The 21,222-nt window shown below is 45.7% G+C and overlaps 1 protein-coding gene across 4 annotated transcripts in view; it reads right to left on the bottom strand.

Annotated features, from left to right (window-relative positions):
- The window catches only part of CUX1 (cut like homeobox 1), a 383,513-nt gene that overhangs the window by 85,188 nt on the left and 277,103 nt on the right, over positions 1 to 21,222 (bottom strand). For all 4 annotated transcript variants that reach the window (XM_053554218.1, XM_053554217.1, XM_053554216.1 and 1 more), the window contains exons 9-10: positions 11,803 to 11,851; positions 2,264 to 2,368 (exon numbers count right to left, since the gene is read on the bottom strand). In XM_053554218.1, coding sequence (XP_053410193.1) covers positions 2,264 to 2,368; positions 11,803 to 11,851 — 154 coding nt within the window. The remainder of the gene's footprint in view (positions 1 to 2,263; positions 2,369 to 11,802; positions 11,852 to 21,222) is intronic.

The raw sequence follows: 21,222 nt of genomic DNA, 5'->3' as shown, positions 1-21,222 counted from the left end.
GTATAAAAAGATGGAAGGGCTTAAGATGATACTGGTAGTGGAGTGTTTCCAAAGGGAAAGATGAACATAACAACAGAAGTTACTGATGCAGTATTCCATCACCTTTTGTCCCTTTGAATTCACTCATCTCCCCTTACTCCCAACCTACCTGTAAAATGACAATAACAATAAGACTTTCCTCTAACAACCGTGGTATCAAGAGGCAGGAAAGAAATAACTACGTAAAGCCCCAGTGTGGCTGCTGAGTTGGAGCAACAGACTGGTGAGTGACTGCTCACCTTCTAGAACTGGTGATTCTGCTGAGACACCCAATGGCTTGGCTTTGGCTTTTGCTAGATCTATAGACTCTACTGTTTCTCTGCTGCATTCTGTCAGCCAAGCTCAACAGACCATTTTCCCGCTGGCCCAGTTTCCTATGTTTGCTCCCCAACTGGCTAGAGCTGAGACTCGCTGGCTGTGTGGGAATAACACCCGGGGAGAGCCCCGCAGGGCTGCTCTTGGCAGACTGAACTGGTGCCATGTAAACACTGCACTTAACTGATGATGAAGTGTTTAAGCACCCCTAGGATCCACAACTGAGTCTACCTGCAAAAACATTCATTTCCTTCGGAAATGTTTTGGTGGCTGTAGTCCAGGATGGTGCCAGAATTTTTTTCAATCAAAACATTGAGCTCAGGAGTCCCCTGTGGACATGTCAGAATGGATGGCTTCCTTAATAGGACCGACTAGGACCCCAGAGGCTAGGAGAAGCTATGACCTGATCCCAAAGGCTTCCTCCCACCAGGCCCTGGCGCTGTATCCAGTAGATCTAACCATGGAGGAGGGAACAGGAACTTCACAGGGACACAGCTGAAACTAAGTACCAGAGTCTGTGAAGTATGAAGAGTGTGATGGCCCCTTAAATGGAAATTTTTTCTCTGTATTCTGAAACACTCAAATCATGTTTTATTTAATGTTAACTTAAAAAAAAGAAAACTAAAATCTTTTCTTAAAAGAAAATGCTAACATGAACACTAAGCTCTGGATTCCTACCTAAGGAGTAATTTAAAAGCCCTGGTCTTGGGGGTTAGAAGGCCCCACCTGGGCCTTGGCTGGGCCAATGATCAACTATGTTCTGGGGTGAGGTGTTTAATTCCAAGGACCCTGTTTCCTTATCTGTGTACAAAAGTAACTGTACCCTGTGTATGAACTGGGTGAATGATGGCTGTGAGTTTTCCTAATGAGACCTCACTCTCTCTGTGACAGGCCTTGTTCCCCTCTTCACGGTTCTCACAGTGTCCACACAGGCCCTGGGCATAGCAAGGACTCAATGAATCTTTCTTCAATAAAAGGACCCCTACAAGTGCCAGGTACTCACCACAGCCTATTAGAGCGAAAGAGACCTAGTGAAGCATGATGGGGCTGAGTGCCTAGAAACCGGGGGTCCAGAGATAGCAGCACTGACCACTGATGAGAGTAGCCATGAAGGTCTCACCACATGCCAAGTCTTACTCCAAGTGCTTTGCTCATAGTAACTTCCTAAGCCCTCATAAAACCCCCTTTTTAGTGATGGTGGAAGCTGAGACTCAGGGAAATTCAGCCCCATGTCCATTCGCCAGCTAACAGAGTGGATAGCTGGGGTCTAATATGGCTCCAACACTGCTCCATGTCACCACTCAGCGCAGAAGGAAAGAATCTGGAAATCAGTAGTTCAAAGCCACTTAGAGCAAGCTGGGAAAGTTCTGGCTAAGAGTTGTTTGTACCAGTTTTAGAAAAATCAAGTTGCCTCACTCCTCCTAGATGCTTGTATTTTGGGTGAGATTCCAGCTATTTTATCAACTTAGAGCAGGTGATTTTATTATCTCTTTGCCCTCCCTAACTTATCATGGACTGGTCTTCGCCCTGGAGAGACACACCCAGGAAGAGAACTACCCCTTATTAGCTTCCCTGTTTGATTCTGAGGAGGCTGCAGTTGCAGATCTCCACCCCCATGTTAGTAGTTCCCCGTTCTCAGGCCTAGTGGGGAAGATGTCCTTGTTGTGATAGCATCTCAGCAGCCTCCGCCCCGGCACTGGGTGTCAGCATGCTGGTCTCGGAGCACCCACACGTAACCAGCAAAGTTCTTCTTTCTACATAAAAGTTCTAGTCCCAAGTTGTTCAAAGCACTCCCCACCAAGAAAGCACTTCTGGTTCAAATATCACTCCAAAAAGAGAAGAGAAAGCAGCTGTGACACAAAGGTGGGCATGCCAGGTGGGCAGAGTCCCACAGGGCTGGGCTACCCACCACGTCTGGTGCCTTCTGGATCTGCGAGGCCAGCTGCAGGGAGTGATTGGCCGATGAGAGCTGCTCCCTTAAGGTCTCTGCCTCTCTCTGAGCCACCTCTGCCCTCTGAAGGAAATGAAAAGGGGTGGAAAGAGAAAGTACATTCAGTTTAACAACTGACAATTATTACAAGAACATTCATCAATTCATGCTTGACTGACTATAATTGATTTTCCTAAACACTCAACCTAATAAATGCTAGAAAAAAACATAGAATGTGATGGATTCTTATTTTAAACAGTACAAGGAAGAAATAATTGAGCGATTATGACAGTAATTTAACGCTAGGAGCAAGGAATCCCCTGCTGATACTAATGCTCCGGCCCACTGAATTTCCCAGACTGAATAAATACAAGTGGAAATAGAGTCTTTTGATTCAATTTCTTTCTATTCTCATAGACGAAGAAGATTTTATTGCAGGATTACTCCTGGGAGTAATTCTCACGGGTAAACAGTGAATTAAAGACACTTTGGTCATTCTCTTCCTAAAAACATGCACTGTGTTGTGGTTGTTTACCTTTAGTATTTCTATAAACGGACAGGGTGTGAATGCTGCTTCTTTGGTAAGGCCCAAGCTTATTTCAACATATTTAACCCTTCACCTGACAAAACTTTCTATTGTTGATGCTGTTACTTTCAGCCAGCCAGGCCAATCTGGGGCCGCACAGAAGAGGGCAGCACAGGCCAGTGCTGGGGGCTGCAAGAGCCATGAGTGGACCCTTCCATCATTGCCTGTAATTCCTGTACAAGGGAGCCACTGCCCCTGGGGAGCAAACAAAGATTTCCCTCTGGATGGTGAGGACAGGTTGTTCCAATGCCCACTACCTGAGAGGAACAAAGGAATCAGGGCAAGTCGCCAAAGCTCATTGAGCCTCCACCTACCCATCTGTAAAATGGAAACACCATTCCTTCTTAGGGACCATGTGAGAGTTCACATCCATGGAAGCGCTCAGTATACAGAATGCATGCAGAAGCCAGTTATAAATGGCCTTGTCTTTTCTGTACTCTTATGATTGAGACAAAACAACTGGGCATGTGGGCTGAGAGTAATTTTCTATTTCTATCTATTGGACTTACATTCACTAATAGAAAAAGACTGACAAGGAAATCCTGGCTGAGAAGGGGCTCCATCGTGCATTTCCTGTGGAATGATAGCATGTGTCTGCTAATTGTTAAGAAAAAAGTCACAAACAAATAAGATTTTAGTCTACTCTGGAACTCGCTGATCAATCCAGCTATGAGGAATGGGTTTGGCAGCCTTAAGTAATTCTGTATCAGCAGCACTGAATCTATCTCTGCATACAGACAAATTAGGATATGTTTAAGGGCAGTTGGGTCTTCCCAGGAAGGTACTGATGGCGGCCTGTCCTGCCTTTTGGGGAGCTCTTGGAATCACACACAATATAATTCACATAGTGCCTAGCCAGGCCTGTCTAAGCAGTCATCTCCCACCTTCTTCACTCCATACAGAATCTAGACTCTCCCACCTTCAGGAAAGGCAGCAATGTGACCTGTGTAGCTAGACGTGGTTCATGCTAATTGTTCAACTATGTGGGTCATTATGGAAGTTTTGAGGGACATGAAAATCAAGAAATGTAAAACCCATGTGACGGAAACAAATGAAGCCCTCGCAGCAACAACCATAAGTTGAGCAAGCTGCAACTTGCAACAAATGAATGAGAAAGAACCCTATCAATTGCGTTTTTTGGAAGTGAAATAGTAGACCATAACACAGTCTGTCTCAAAACTTTTATACTGAACTGGATATTAAGATAGAAGAAAAACTTATCAAAAAAGATTTCGCCCAGTTTTTTCCAGATGTACCACTCCCAAGTTTTTCTGATAATCATGTCATCTTACTTCAAAGTTTACTCTTCCCTTGCTACTGGCTAAACCGTTGAGTGTAAAATCCTTCTGATTCTGCCAGGTATAAGGTATATTTAGACATATTTTTCCTAGTCCCTTAATGAGGAAAACTGTCTACTAGCAGTGGAGAAGCTGTTCTGGTAACAGCCAACAAGGTGACAACCACCCCAACTTGTGACACTGGCTCTGAAGTTTCCGTGAATAGACAGAGTTGGGGAAGGCCTGGGTAGCTGGTTCACGAGGTGTCCCCAGGAGGCTTTGAGGCTCTCAGACAGGCAATGAGCTGTGCAGAGCAGACACTGTCCCATCAAAGAGCTTGCTGAATAAGCAATAGCTGTTGAGGATTTCACCCTCAATTTGCATAATTTCTCCAGAGCGCTTGCTTTGCACTCAGTTTCCAACTTCAGGTACAGACTCATTCTGTGGCTTGTTCCCTTTTATCACATTTGGCTTGACTTTGTTACTCTGGTGAGACTTTTGGGTTATATATTTAGGATTTACATCCTGAATACATTCAAAAAATACAAACCCCACAAAACTAAGAGCTCAGGTACTTTGCACAGTTAAACACGCACAAAGCAGAAGAATTAAAAATAAAAACAGGCCTAAGAACAATTAAAGGAGGGGGTAGAGCAAGGAAGCAGATGCTGATATGGGATGGATTCATTTTGTAGGCGATAACTAAATTTAGCCAATTTTGGGGAGCTGAGGCAGAGAGAAAGGGGCATTTTGCAGAGTCAGTGTGTGGTGTCACTTGTTTCAAGGCCTCTATCCTCCTGAAGGCCACCATTCAACAAGCTGCAGTTGTGTTCCTAGACTCACAACCCCAGACAAAGAAGCTGTGGCTGCCCTGAGACAACCACTTACTCCCTGTGTTAACTGACGGGCATGTTCCCGCCTCTTGTAGCCATGGGGACTCTTGGCCATGCTCTGCTCCCAGACAGTAGCTGACAGCAGCCCTCGTTGTGATTTTGTGGCCACCCCACCACGAGCACAGCACCTTCCCTAGTGAAGCAGCTCTTCTAAGATTTCTTTTGCTGATTCCTGCTTGCCCTCTGTTCTCTCCTAAGAAATGAGTAACTGTTGGGAACACAGGGAAAGGTCAGGACAGAGGACATGAGGGTATTGCTCACATTTGGGTGGTAACTCTGATGGCACTGATGGAAAACATCCCCCCGGCCAGGTGACTAAGGATCACCGAGACCACACAAGCCAGTGCTTCACAGGGGCCTCAGATAGTGACAGTGTCCAGTAAACAACAGTATTATTAAGGTCCTGTATGTGCTGCCTCAGGGGGTCAGTATGCTTTCCTAATCATGAAACGGAAGGCGTTTTAAGGGGAAGACTATAAGCCGGTCTTCAGGTTAAGCTCCACCTCCCCTAAGATGGCAAGCAGCTATGACACCTCATTTTAAGAATTCCTGCTAGAACCAGACCAGCAAATAGTAGAAATGATTCTCATTATAAGACACAGGCCAGCCTAAGAGTCATAGGTGAGTATCACGTCTCTAGGGAAGGTGAGGGAGGCTATTCTCCCTGGGCCTGTGTCACGCTGGTCACTGGGTGATTCAGGGAGAGGCAGCCTGAACTGTGGGTCCATGGTGACACTCACCCTAGAGAGAGGTCCCCTGTGATACCCATCAAGGACTCATGAGAGGCCCTTGGAAGGTAGTAAAGGATCATTTTCTCAACTTCAGCCCCTGAAGGAGAACTTGTCAGGATGCACGTACAGGATGTGGACAGCTTCTCATAGGCTTTAAAGTCTGAACAAACTGACTCAGAAATTGTGGAGGAGTGCGGTGGGTAGGACACAGAGAGGGGTGAAGGCAGGGTCTTGAGGCTGAGGAGCTTGGCAGGGCAGAGCTTTGGGGAAAGGGCTGAGGATATCAGTCTCAGCCTGGTGCAAAATATGGCAGACCCATGGAGAGATGGCAGTAGTCAGAAATATCTTAGGAGACACATTTTCCTCTCCTCTTGGAACCAAGACTGAGACCTGAGAACCTTACCATCTTTCCTGCAGGGAAGGATTCCCCCATCCAGTTTGCCCTCTGAGGCCTCTGGTTTTATATGGCAGGGGTGGTGTGTCTTATCTAATCTTCTATCCTTATTGGCCCAAGGATCTGTCTCTTGTCCTCCTCTACATGCACGGCTATTAAAACCTAGACTTGGACAAGCAAGTGACCCCAGGGACAAAGTAGGCCTGGGAACTACCAATGGGCTAACCTAACCCTCCCCCTGTCATACGAACACCTAGACTCTCAGAGGGAACCCCTGGTCAGTGATTCTGCAGGAAGGAGGCCAGAAAGCTCTATGTGGGCTAGAGACGGGAAATTTATTGCATGTGTCCTAAACTCATGCTGTGCTGGCAGCCAAAGCCTCCATTTAAACCTGTCTATGTTTCCAGGGGATGCAACAGATATTGATTTGGATTTCTTTCATCAGGTCGGCCAAGCTGCAAGCTGGAACTGTGATAATGCACCCATGTAAACACTGCTTGTCACAGACCGAGTCATGCTTTCAAAAAAGCCAGAAGAGCATATTTCCCTCCTCTTTATGCCATAAAGGCCTTCTTCCCAAGGCCTTGCTAACACACCTGACCTGAGAGACCCAGGTTCCCAGAAGACTCTGCCACTTGAAGACAGCATTTCCTGGGTAGCCTCAACAGGGATTGCTCAGAGCAAGATTTGCTGAATGAAAAGAGGTTCAAAAGGATGGAGAATCTCAAAGAGGTGGGAATCATCACCCAGATCTACAGATAGAGAAAGAAGGGCCATGGAGACTAGGGATTTGCCATAGCCATGTGGGTAGGAAATGGTAGACCTGAGATTTTAACTTAGGTTTCTTCACTTCAGACACAAAAACCTTGGTCAAGGAACATGCCACACTTTGCTTTAAGTCACTTTTGCTCTTTGCATTTCTCTGTACGCTCCTTGGGAAGATGAATTGTGGTTTCCAACCTTAACCTCAACCTGAAGCATCTTCCATCAGGGCAGCTTTGCACATGCAAATCAGGCAGGTTACCAGAAGGACCGCTCACTTCAAAGGCTTCCTCCTGGCCCCTCTGCTGTGGTTTTGTGCCACCAGCTGCTCCTGTCAGGGATGCTCTTAAAGGAGGGGCTGAAGGGTCAGGTGAGGGCACAGCTGGCAGACAGACCGCCCGCTGCAGGGAAGCCGGCTTGTCACTGAAGCCCCTAGACATGGTTTCATACTGAGTTCAAAGTGCAAAGCTGTGGTTTCTTATTTACCATGAAGTCTCAGCAGTCTGAACATTTACTTTCACCTGTTAGGGCAACGAGTATTAATGCCACTGCCTTAAATTTTAACAAACAGTTGTATGTGAGAGTCAGACTTAATTGATAGATGCTGAAAGTACTTTAGTGATAAAAGAGAGCTTCAGGTCTCAGTAGAACATTCTGACTAAACCTAGTGCAAAAATAATGTTGTATGCCAATGAACTAGTAAATTGCTCCTCCTGGAGGGCTCTCAGTGGGGAAGGCAGTTGGTTCAGATGTCTCTGCTCCTGTACTACGGCCCGGTTCCCTCTGCACACTCCTCCTCCTGCCCGTCTGAAGGGACTGCCTCATCTCAGGCCTGTGCCATCTCATCCTATCTTAGCCCAATAGCTGCCGCTTCTCTACTGGCTTCTCACCTTTCCACTCCCCTGTTCTCCAATGTTTAGTGTTCTAGAACTCAATCCTGCCCAGAACTCCTTACTGCTCTCAGGATGAATCTATCATGCTTGTATCCTCCCTTAGACCCACCAGATCCCTTCCTACCAGCACATCCTCTAGTCTGCCTGTATCCCCTATCATCTTCCTCCTGCTCACCTGGGGAACTTTCCTCCTACCTGAAGTCCAGGTCAATGCTGCCTTTTCTAGACTTCCTTTAGACTTCTACTTCCCCCCATCCCCCACTCTTTTCCTGCAAAATATTCTTTTAACATTTCAGGGCTGGCCAGGTTACATGGTTCACGCCTACAATCCTAGCACTCTGGGAGGCTGAGGTGGGTGGATTGCATGAGCACAGGTTCGAGACCAGCCTGAGCAAGAGTGAGACCCTGCCTCTAAAAATAGCCCAGGGTTGTGGTGGGCGTCTGTAGTTCCAGCTACGCTACTCGGGAGGCTGAGGCAAGAGAATTGCTTGAGCCTAAGAGTTTGCTTAGGTTGCTGTGAGCTATGACTCCATGGCACTCTACTGAGGGCAACAAAGTGAGACTCTGTCTCAAAACAAAAACAAAAACAAACAACAAAAATAGAGTGAGGCAGAGAGATCGTATCCTTGGGAGTGTAACTTCTAGAGCCAGACTGAAGAGAAGCTTTTCTACATTGGGAGAAAGTTTCCCACCACAAGCCTCCACACTTGGCCATGGTCCTTTGAGGTCTTCCAGAAAAAGCCTAACCCATTCCCTGGCTGGCTCTTTGTGATCTTTCAACAGCGCAAGTTCTTGAAATTATTCCTCTTAGGCTTGGTGTCAAGTCCATTTGCCCTCTTTCCTTGCTACTCAAAGATTAGGAATGTCCCTGAACCTCCTAGTTTCTTTTGTATCAGCGTCCTCACCATGGTGGCCTCAGAAGCTGTTTTCCTTACAGTGTAGCTGTTAGTCTAAAATGGAATTTCCTGGACATGGACTGAAGACAGCAGAGCCACCGCCCCCTTCACTGTAGACTCTTTTCTATTAATGCAACCACATCAGGCTACTAACACAGGCTTTACTGCTGGCAGAACTCGCCACCTCCTCCACGTTACTGGTGTGCTCTGAGCACAAGACTTCACAATTCTCCCCATCAGATCTGCGCTTTTTGGCAGCTGTAGAATAACGTTTATTTAAGTACCTACTTCTTACTTGGCATTTTATCTCTAAAATGTTATTGTTCCCACAATCCTTTTCTTTCACAAATAAATTTAAAGACTTTAATTGTGATAAGATACACAAAGCATAAAATTTACCATATTAACCATTTTTAAGTATTGTCAAAGACAGTCACCATTTCCAGAAATTTTTCATCTTGCGATACCAAAATTCTATACCCATTTAACAACAAATTTCCATTTCCCTTCCCCAGCCTCTGACAGCCACCATTCTCCCTTCTGTCTCTATGAACTGGATGACTCTAGAGATCCATCCAGGTGGAAGTGTACAGTATTTGTCTTTTATTGTGATTAGCTTATTTCCTCTGGCAAAACACTCACGAGGTTCATCTTTCTTTTTTTTTAGACAGGGTCTCACTTTTTTGCCCAGACTAGAATGTCGTGATATCACAGCTCACAGCAACCTTAAACTCCTGGGCTCATGTGATCCTCCTGCTTCAGCCTCCTGAATAGATGGGATTATAGGTGTGTGCTGCCATGCCCAGATAGTCTTTTCTATTTTTAGTAGAGAAGGGGGTCTCACTCTTGCTCAGGCTGGTCTTGAACTTCTGAGCTCAAGGGATTCTCTTGCCTTGATCTCCCAGAGAGCTAGGATTCATAGGTATAAGACACCACAACTGGCCTCTTTTGCTTTTTTTTGAGACAGAGTCTCACTATACTCGGTAGAGTGCTGTGGTATCACAGCTCACAGCAACCTCCAACTCTTGGGCTTAAGAGATTCTCTTGTGTCAGCCTCCCAAGTCGCTGGGACTACAGGCACCTGCCCAATGCCCGGCTATTTGCTGTTGTTGCAGTTGTCATTGTTGTTTAGCTGGCCCAGGATGGGTTTGAACCTGCCAACCTCGGTGCATGTGGCTGGTGCTGTAACCACTGTGCTATGGGCGCGGAGCCACTCTTGCTTTTTTAACTGTCAAGGCCACATAGTCAGGAAACTGGGACTTAAGCCAAGTGTCACCTGGGAGTTGGCACCTTTCTCCTAAGGCTGGGATCCACTGAGTGACTTCAGGACCTTGAGAAGGGCATTATTTCTGCCAAACTTTCTCAGTACCTGGAGGCTGCTTCTAAGACCACAGAGAATCAGCTGAAGCTGAGTTTGACATTCACAGACTACATCTAACCAACTTGTGCTCCCTCAGAAGTATCATCCAAGGGGGAGGCCTGCCTGAGACTAGAATAGGGGGAGGGATGAAGTAAGGAGCAGTGTGAGAAATACAAATGGTGACTACGTGACAAGAATGCTGACTCCTCCCAGAAACCACTTCTGATGAAAGGTCTCTGCAAAGTTGAGCAATACGGACTGAGCAAAAACAAAGGGGCCAGAGTAAACCAGCTTAACAAACAAGGGCAGAAGACCCTATAAGTACCTCTGTGCTGTGTAGTTGCAGCACTTTACGCCAATGAGGTATGTGGGCTGATGCATTTGGGAAAGAGTTTGAAGGAAAGGTCAAGTTGGCAGCTGTGCTGCACCCCTGTTTCTGGCCAAGAGCCCAGGCTTAGGGAGTTCTGGTCCTGGCTCTGCAACTGACCAGCCACTGACCTAAAATCGGACTCATTACAGCACTGACCTGAGTGGCTGCTGTGAGGTCTAAGTGATTCCATTCAGGGAAAGTGGTTAGAACAGAGCTATGCACAAAACAAGTCCTCAAGAATTGTCTGCTACTCTACTGCTATGACAATGAGTGCTATAAAGTGACCTCAGGGGATTGATTCCATACATTTCGACCATACGGAAGGCCCAGGGGCCTCCATGGTGAGTAGGGAATCTAGCATGGGAACCCACAAAAGAAATCCACTTGTTTTCTTTTCATATTTTAGGCTTTTGGTTGTTTTATTGGCCAAGGAGTCAACAAGGATGCTGCTCACTGAGCATCTGTGGGTAGGCACCCTGTGCAACTCTCATAAGGCGGCTACAGAGATCCAAGAAGGACTTTCATGCCACAGGGGCTATGCTTGCCTGGGTAACTGGAGGCAAGTCCCTCAACTACCCTGTGCCTGTGGCCACCCAGCTGTAACAGTGAGTTGTGAAAGGCCCATGGCCTTCTAGGTTGGGAAACCTATAATAGCTTTGGCTGCTTCTCCCTGAAAAAAAACAAAGAAAGAAAGAAAATAAACGGGGCAGGGGAACCTTTTTGTTTTTGGAATGGCAGCAATATTTGCTAAAGCAGAATACTATTCTGTGGAGTGCTAGGGGAAGGAAGAAGTTTTTCAGGGTGGCTAATTCTTCCAAGTGGCTGAGCAGCTAGAGCCACTCAATACTATGTGCCTGTTTTGTGTTGGACACTGTACTGGGCAATTTCCACTAAGACTCTCTTGCAACTAAGTATCAGCTAAGAGGGGATGTCAGCTGGGAGCCCTGCCCAGAGCAAGCAGCTGCAACCCATGAAAAGACAGTGGTGACAAAGAATCTTGCTGGTCTAACTACGTGGCATGATGTACAATTCTGCAGGGTATTGGATGGCAATCACAGAGACAGATGTGTAAAAGGTAGATCAAGAAAAAGAAACAATCACCACTTTGTAGTGGTGTTCACCAGGAGATGTTTCAGATGCTGGGACCACATCAAAGACTTTGCCAAGGAAATAACACTTGGGACTTTACATGTATTTTCCTACTTCTCATGACATCAGAAAAGTGACAATGTTGATGATTTTAAGCAAAAAGTGCAACACTAACTGGCCTTCTAACTTAGAGTGACACATGTCCCAAGATGACAAAAACGGGCCTGCTTGTGTGGTTTTATACCTAAAGTCCTTCCAACATCCTACCTGGTTTGCTCTTTCAAGGTCCGTCATGATCATTTCAATCTCGTCGGCCCTAGGAGGATGAGAGGGAGAGAGCTCATTAGTCACAAGAGCTTGCTCAGAGTTTTGCGGAATGACCATTCACACAGACGAGGCCATCCCCAGTATGGGGAAAGAGGAGGGCCATGAAGACCTGTGAAAGGTCACCACTGCCTATTGTCAGGGGAAGGAAGGCACTTTGATAACCACATGTCTGGGGCACACAGGCTGCCTGCCTTTGAGGGGCTCCCAATCTTGCTAGGGAGACAGAGCCATGAAAAACATAAAATGCAATGTGTCCCGCCAAGGGTTCAGACAGAGCTCTGAGCACAGTGCTCTAAACAACCAGAGTGGAGAGAGGTGAATTCTCCTTGGGAGAGGAGGTAATGAGTGAGCAGGGTTTTGAAGAATGAGTAGAAATTTGCCAGGCTGGGGGTGAGAGAAGGAACTGGGGGAAAGGCTACTTTAGGACAAGGCATCTGACAGTAAAGGCCTTCCTAAGACTGAGGGACCCAGAAGAAGGTAGACAGCTGGAGGGGAGGCAGCAGGTGAGAATGGAGATGCAGGTTGGGTGGTCCTGCAGTCCGTGGTGCAAACCACCTGAGATCATTGTTATCACCTGGCCTGCTTAGACAAGCAGATTTTCCAGGCCTTGTCCTTCTTCACTTTTTTCTGTTTTAGAAGTACTTCCTTGAATACATGAAGGCAAATACACGGCTCCAGCATATAATATCATGTCAGAGGAATGCTAAGAGTCCTCCTGAGAAGGGCACAGCCAATTCTCAAAGTATGTGGTACGTTAGATTAAGGCCCTTAGACAGATTCCCACCCCAACTTCTGTGAGCTGGATCCTGAGGATGGATCACTGGGAGGCCACAGGCTGGGACTGTGTATGATGCAGGGAAAATTTTGGCACACTCATGGACCATGCAGTGGGATGTGACAGCCACGGAGATGCTGCCTGGGGCCCAGGACCCTCCTGCCACATCTATAGCACCCACTCCCTCTGCTGCCTCCAGGCTTCGTTCCCACCCGTGGCTGTGCACGAGGCCCTTCTATACCCTGTTCTCATGGCTGCACCCACCACATGCTCACGGCGTGTGCTCCATCAACCTCCTCCATGTGTAGGACCCTGAGGAGCCAGTCTCCACCTGGGCTGTCTGCCTGGACTGCACCTCCATCTCCCCGACTCTTGTCAGCGTAGACCCTCCCAAGTGGCTACATCTCAGGTAGTGGCATGATCCTTTCTCCCTAATTTGCAGGTTTGATTTTTCATTTAATCTCCCACATACAGTGAGCTCTCTGAAGACTTGGTGGCGTGTCACCTTTGCCCTATACCCACAGGGCTTCAAGCCAGACTGGGTGCCAGAGTCCTGAGTGTGGCAGTGACTGCCAGTGACAGCCCAGGATACCTGGACAGGCCTATGGGAGTTATTCTGGCCCGAAATCTGCTTTCTTGGTCCTGAGGGGGCATGTGCTGAAAAAGAATGCCCACCACCCTGCTATGGTTTGAATGTGGTTTGTTTGTTCCCATCAAGATGAATGTTGATATCTGATCTTTAGTGTGGCCTAGTGGCGGTATTGGTTCAAGGGGTGGGTCCCTCACAAACGGCTTGGTAGTGAGTAAGTTCTCACTCTGATGAGACTGGATTAGTTTTGGAGGGAATGGATTAGTTCCCCTGAGAGTATGTTTCCACTTTCCCTCTTGGCATATGTCCACTTCCCCTTTGCCCTTTTCCACCATGACGCAGTACGGAACCCCTCACTAGAAGCTATGACCACACCCTTGAACTTCTAAGCCTGCACAAGCAGGAGCTAAATAAACTTCTTTTGTTTATCAATTACCCAGCCTCGGGTACTTTGTTATAGCAACATAAAACAGACTGAGACTCATCCTTCGTACAGAGAAGTGGAAACACTGTCTTTAGGCCACTCGGCAAGTCTATCTCTGTGGCCTGGACCCTTTCCAGCCTTTCACTGAAAACTGATTTGAGGCATCTTATCAACTCCCAGCAGCCTGAATAGGGCAGCAGATGCCTTGTGATCAGGTTCAATGCTCATTGTATCCATCTGAAATAATATCCGGCTTCCAGATTGGTCTGAGAAAATAGTTTGAAACAGCTCATCAAATGGCCTAGTTAAATGAAGCTATTCTTAGGATGATTTCATGAAGAAGACAGTGTCTCTGTAAGATAAGTGCCTACTCTGGGCCTCTGCAGTGAAGTGCTGGGTGAAAGGGGTTGGGCGGTGGTGATGGTCAGGGGTGGCTTAAATTACGAAACAACTCACCATGTCATCTCAAACCGAAACCCTCAAGATCTTATAGAAAAACTGCTATGAAAGACAGTCTAAAAACTACAAAGGGCAAAAAAAAAAAAAAAAATCATTGAGAGTATTAAGGGTCTTATCCACAACAGAAAAGACTAATCAACAGTCAATACAGAAAGCTGCTACTTTGACAACCTGTTGATGGAGGATTCAGAGAATGTGAACTCTCTCAGATACAAAGTGAAACTAAAAGCTTCTAAACTTTCCTTAAGGTAAATCACAAGCTTTATACACAGGTTTGAACTTTAATCAGGTGGTTATTCATCACGTATTTATGAAGTCCAGTTATGCATGGAGAACTTTCCTGCTCCACCACCGTTGCTCGTGCAATGGCTTATTCTATGAGTGCTTTGGACACCGGTAGGTTTTCTGGTGATGGGATGAGCATGTGTAGACACAGATGCAGTGGCTCCTGCATATCTTGCCAGTGCCACGAATTTAGAAGAAAAAGATGGAAATACACAGCTTCTAAGTACCCAAAATGAGATTTGCAGGAGAAAGGAGGCTAACAGCGTCTATCCTCCCATGAGCTTGTTAGCGGAACTGGCTGCAGAACATGGAGGGTGACTGGAGGGGAGGGGTTTAGGTCAGGACTTTCCCTAACCTCTCCCCCTAAAGAGCCCTACCATATCTTTTTAAATCTAGCTAGTTTATTTTCATTCAAACATTTCTTCTGCTGTTAGGGACTCCTATTATTTGGATATTTTTGGTATATCAGTTTCTGTCTTCCATGCTATTCAATCTTTCTTTTATATTTTGGTATTTCTTTATCCTCTCCTGCCACCTCTGCAGTTTTCTTGAACTTCATATAACTTGTGTTTAGCTGCACCCACACTGCAATTTATCTTTTCTCTTTTTGCTCCTTAGTTTGTTTGATTTTTCATACTTGTTTTTTCCACTTGATTCATTTGAAAATGTCTCCCGGTTTTTGCTTTACATTGCTAACTTCTTCCCTTGTTTCTCTGAGTATATTTCTCACACTTATTTTCTGAGGCCTATCTGTCCTGCTTCAGATCACACATGCTGCTGAATTGAAGTCTGTCTTTTAGAGGAGCTGTTTTCTTCTGGGTCCTAGTTGTCTCTAATTACGTGCTCAGGTCCCTTCTGGGGGCACCCACTGTTCTTTCTGGCCATAGATTTGGGAAGAAGACAGAGAAGCCAGCCCTGCTGTGTGTCTCTTAAGACAAACCAAAGAAGGAAAACACACAGTAGGTGTTCAATACATTTTTGCTGAATGAAGAAAACAGTGGAGGGGATGACCCCAGATTTCCAGACTCACCCCGTGACCCTTTCTGCTGCTCCTCCACCAGGAAAACCCTTGGAGAGAAGTAGCACCAGGAAGGGGCAGTCCCTGAGTTCAACCCCCGATCCTGGGGGTATAGAGCTAAAGGGCTGAAGGTCTGCAGGTGTGGATGCCTGGGTGTGCTGACCACCCTGCTGTTTTCATCCATTCCTCACTCCTGGCCTGGTTGTTGCCAGTGACCAAGGAATCAGGGATTATACATGCTCCAGGAGTGAAGAGAGGGATTCTACAGAGGTGAGATTGGAGGGGTTGGATCTCTAGAGGCTGGTAAGTAGCATCTAGATCAGGCCAGATTTATGGGGCCTGGGAGCCTGCTGGCAAATCCTGGCACAGACTCTTTGGATTTCTTCTCCGACAGTGAAAGGCTTTGGATGTTCACTAGGATAGCTAATATCCAGAAAACCATGCCTCACCTCTAAAAGATTTCAAGTTATTTATAGAAGTTTAGTCATGGCTCAGCGCATGTAGCTCAGTGGTTAGGGCGCTGGCCACATACACTGGGGCTGGTGGGTTCTAACCCAGCCCAGGCCTGCTAAACAAATGACAACTACAACACAAAAGTAGCCAGGCATTGTGACAGGCATCTGTAGTCCCAGCTACGTGGGAGGCTGAATCAAGAGAATCACTTAAGCCCAAGATTTTGAGGTTGCTGTGAGCTGTGACACCATGGCACTCTACCAAGGGTGACATAGTGAGACTCTATCAAAAACAAACAAACAAAAAAAAACTTAGCTACATTTAAACAGGAAGGTGTAGTCTTGGCAGTTTGAAGCAATCCCTGGAAATGCATCTTGTTTTCCATCTACTGGTCAGTTTCTAAGTTACTAAGCAACTGATAAAACTAACCAAAATATTGAATGTGATAACAACAGCTATACTTACCTTTCGTTACAAGACCAACTCTTGTCTTTCCTAAGCTTTCAAACGACAATGACAACACTTAGCTCTGCTGTTGCAGGGCAGGCCTATTCAACATCAGGGCTCATGATGACAGCTGGGCCCAGCAGTTCCCACTCACAGAAGGGACCAGAAACCACAGGAGGAGACAATGGGAGGAACCAGGGATACGGTTGGTGAGGAAAAGTTCAGATTATTTTCATTATTGCAAGGGGACATCATGCTTTTTAAAAGCACACCCTCCCCCCCACAAAACTCCCCAATCAGGGTTTTGAAGATGTGAAGTGTGGCCACCAGCATTTGCAGATCAAGACCTAGAGGGCAGGTCTGGCCTTGGAACATGCCCTCTGCCAAGTTTTCATCATTCACTCATCCTCCAAAGGCTACCCACACACCCCAACAAAACTCATTCTGTCAGACAAACTATTCTGAATAAGTAATATGAAAATACCCAAGGGTTAATACCTCAACTATAAATGTTATCTTAAAAGTCCAGTAATGAATAAAATTGCATGGGCTTTTGCAGTGTAGGTGTCAACAACATTCCAAGGGTTTTTCATTCTTCGCATTTTAAAGGCTCAACTACCCCATCAGTATCTGGAGCCTGACATTAGCCTAAAATCATTTATTTTCCAAAGTCTGTAATAACTGTACATATTGTTTGCTCAGCAAAACGATTTAGTACAAAAATTTAGTTCTCTCACCTTTTTACGAGCTGACAAAACAGCTTCCACTGATCTATTAACCTGCATGGCATTATGTGCTGCTCTGACTTCAAATAGTGGATAATTTCAGTTTGGCCTAGAATATATCAGTTCCTTACAGATCATTTCAGGGTATTCTTTGGGCTCACACACAATTTTTATGAGGAACTGAAAATGACACAGTCAAGGTCGATGGAAGGGAAATTGTACCCGTGCTGGAAACTCAGTATTTATTTTCACAAGAGCCTCCTGAGTGCTAATGCATGGCACTGGGGTACTGGGGCACAGCTGGCGTAGTACCCAAATGATCATACTGACAACAGGTGCTGTTAAAACAGAGTATATCCAAAAGAAAGTAAAAAAAAAAAATGTACATGATAGCCTTCAAAGATCAGTGTTATCTTCTTGGACTCAAGTTGTAGGCCAAATAGTCTCAATGCTAGATTATAAAGTTCTTTGGCATCCAAAGGAGAAGTATCTAAAGATCAGTTGTTCCTGCTATATAAAAAAAGCCAGTACATTTGATAAAGTGAATGTTTTTCCTTTACCTATGTGCTAAATGTCATGGCCTGATCTGTCTATAAGGTATGTCATTTTCATGACAACCTACACCCTAGGAGAAGCCTTCTTAGCACCAGAGAAGGCATGTCCCATGTGCTGCTCCAGCTCGGGCACTGTCCCTCCCTGACAGGTGTGATCCCAGCCCAGAGCAGTCTCTGATCCACAATGACTACTGAGCACCTTTGAGCATCACACCTGAGAGAAAAAAGTGTCCCAGGGACTGAGCTGGCAATGGCACACAGGTATACCCTGCACAGCCTAGCCTAGGAGCTCTTCCTGTCAGCTCAGGGGAAGGCTCAAGGAGGTGCGGAGGGAGACACAGGCAATTCCATACAGTGACGCCCCAGAAGGGGGGTACAAAAGGCTCTGCAGACATCATCAGGAACAGTCTTGGGAAGCAGCGCACATACAGCCTGGATCCTGATGGATAAGCAGAGGGAGGTAGAGAGAGAGAGAGAGAAAAGAACCACGACATGGTTGGTTCAGTTCTTTCCAGTCGCTCTCTTGGGCTTTCATGGTATCCCATGACCTGGGTCTGCAAATAGAGACAGCATAGTCTCTTTGTTCCTTATACTATCTCATTTCTTTCTCTTGAGGAAATGAGCTGCCAGAAGCACATTAAAGACAAGGGTGATAGTCCAGGGCCTGAGTGTGAGTGTAACATGTCTAAGCATGTTGCTGAATTTTAGCTTTAAATATATCATTTTGTTAATGAGATAGCCACCTGTTTTTATTTATTAAGACTTCTTAATAAACGATGGATATTGATTTGATTGAGAATGTCTTAAGCGTTTATAGAACTAATGAAATGGATTTTCTCCTCTGACCTGCTAAAATGGTAAATTATGCTGACAGTTATTTGGCCCTGTTTGGCTGTGGTGTATTATCCATTTAATATGCTCCTGAATGCTATTTGCTAATATATTATTTAGCACTTTTCCCATAAATATTTATATCTGAGATTAGCCTTTGGTTTCTTTTGTCCTAATCTTGGTTGGGCAAAATCCTTCTCTTTGTAGACAAATTGGGCTATGGTACACTGGATGGTATTACTCTAGCCAGGGGTCCTAAAAGTACGGCTCACGGGCCACATGTGGTGGTGTGATATTTGTTCCCGTTTTGTTTTTTTTACTTCAAAATAAGATATGTGCAGTGTGCACAGGAATTTGTTCATTTTTTTTTTTTTTTTTTAACTATAGTCCGGCCCTCCAACGGTCTGAGGGACAGTGAACTGGCCCCCTGTTTAAAAAGTTTGAGGACCCCTGCTAGACAAACCTAACCCACACCTGATTCAGAGGGTCTGAGCAGGCCTGGTTCCCCTCACTGCCTCCTACTGCTGCCCATAGGAGGGCCCTTCCCTCCAGGTTGCTCTGGGAGACCTGTTCACCACCACCTCTTCCCTGCACAGCATGCCCACAGGCACAGTGTTCAAATCCAGCCTGCCGGCCTCCAGCACACATTAGATGGTGCAGCTGATTGCTGCATTTCTTCTTGGCTCCTTCCCTCCCAGGCAGACTCATGTGGCATATGGGCAGGGTGCCCCCAGCCCCTCACCTCTCACCCCATGGGCCTAGACTCTGTAGGGAGTAGGGGGGTCAATGGATGATTACACAACTACCTCTCATACACACCCTGGCTCTTTTTCTAGCTTTATTACCTACTTTTCAAATAGTATCTTGTCTCCCAGACAAAGGAGCCTAGGTGCAGAACTACTTTCTCATCAGGGCCACCATGCTGGAATTTATTCTTTGCTTCTTGCAGGATTGATTTTTATGGTCAATCCATATAAATTTCCTTCTGTAGCTCCGTCAACAAACACTCTCACCATTTCTTTAGTCCTATTCTGTTCCCAGAAACCAACATGCTTGTCCCACCTTCAGGCCTCTGTAAGCCATCCAGGTCTCAGCTCTAGTGGTCCTTTGAGAGGCCCCACTATGGCCCCACTCTCCACTGACCACTTGTTTTGTTTGTTTTGCTTATGCCTGTCTGAAAGCACCTGGTTTGTATATTGATCACTTGCTTATTCACAATTTCAGAGAACACAGCAGGTGCTCACTAAATACTTGTGGACTAAATGTGCAAAGTAACAATATCTGTGCAACCTGAAGTCCACTCTGCTCTTAACAGGCAACAGTTCACTGGCTAGTATTCTAAAGACCAGAAAGTATAGAACTATTTTGTCAAATTGCAAATATGACTTTTAAGGAAAGCCTGTACAAGCTGTCTTTGCAGGAGGAAAATGGTTCACTTTCACAGCCTTTGAAAACAAGGCATAATAGCCTTGGGGAAAAGAATACATAAAGACCCAGAGTTGGGCTTCCCTTTGTCCCCTGGAGGCCTGGCTTGCTACTGAAGCTTGTGCTCAATCCAGTGTCGGGTTGGACCAAAGACACAGGGGTTGAGGGGGAAGGGAGGGAAGAGAAAGTGTTTGTGGGGAAAGGTTTTCTTGACAGTCTTCATTTATGTGACTGGCCCTATCTTTCAATTTCCAAGCTTAAGCCACTTCTGCTTTGGCAGGAGGGAAGGGGAGGGTGAAGCCATCTGGCATGATCCAAGCTGCTGATCAAATGTGTCACCCCCAACCTTCTCTGATCGTGGGCCCAGACAGAAACAATGATCCCTAGGGATAACATCTTGGAAATAGTAGTTTTAATTTTTGTTGAAAATCAAAGTGTGTGGAGAGACAGTTAAGTGGCCAGAATGTCCCCTCTGCCTGATCAGAAATCAACCACAATTTCTTCTTTTTTGGACCATTATATTAAATTTAAATGATATAGCAGTAACAATTAAAAACAATTTTACCTGCATGGATTTGAAACACATTCTTCTTAGTAAAGTATCATATGAATGGAAAAACAAGTATCCAATGTGCTTAATACTAATAAGAAGCCAGCAGAGGAACTAATACTTGCCCACACAAGAGAAAAACTAATTCAAGTTGGGGGGAAGAGGAAGACTGGTGTGCTCCCATCTAATGGCCAAAATGTAAGGGTATATGGCATACCTCCTGGGTGCGCGACAAAACTACAACAGGAACTTTACCTAACAAATGCAAACATTGTAACCTAATGGTTTATACCCTCGTCTTACTCTGAAATTTAAAATAAAAACAATTTTAGTTAAGTCTCATCTTTTCAATCCCAAATGTGAAGAAAATTTCTCTTCCCCACAATTTAATTAACATATTTACATGGAATGATTTAAACAGTATCTTTCCTCAATTTGATCTAAGTCTAGCTGATGAATGAAGTGACTTTCCATAGCCCACACAGGGTTACTGTGCCAAACCCAGCTCTGTCAGGCTGGTCACCCACCACAGTATGACCCTCGGTGTGACCAGGAGCAGCCTGTGACTGTCACTCAGGTTTCAGTCACCTCCAGGCAGGGAATGTGGGACAGCTGCAGCCCAGGGAACCAGGTTATGACTTTACATAATTCATTCTCCTTCTGCTCCTGAGACCATCCACAGCCTCCCGGGATAAGCATCTGGATTAATCTTTGGATGCTTCCTTCCATTTCTCTAGAGTTCTAACAGCTCTGCTCTGTCAAAAGCAAGGAGGGGGCAGGTTAGACGTGAAAATCCTTTTCTTTCCTTAAATAAAGTACCACAAC

This window comes from Nycticebus coucang, chromosome 12 (genome assembly GCF_027406575.1).
Source record: "Nycticebus coucang isolate mNycCou1 chromosome 12, mNycCou1.pri, whole genome shotgun sequence".
NCBI classification, from domain to species: domain Eukaryota; kingdom Metazoa; phylum Chordata; class Mammalia; order Primates; family Lorisidae; genus Nycticebus; species Nycticebus coucang.
The sequence above is the reverse complement of the archived record's forward strand: the minus strand, read 5'-3'. Positions and strand labels throughout refer to the sequence as shown.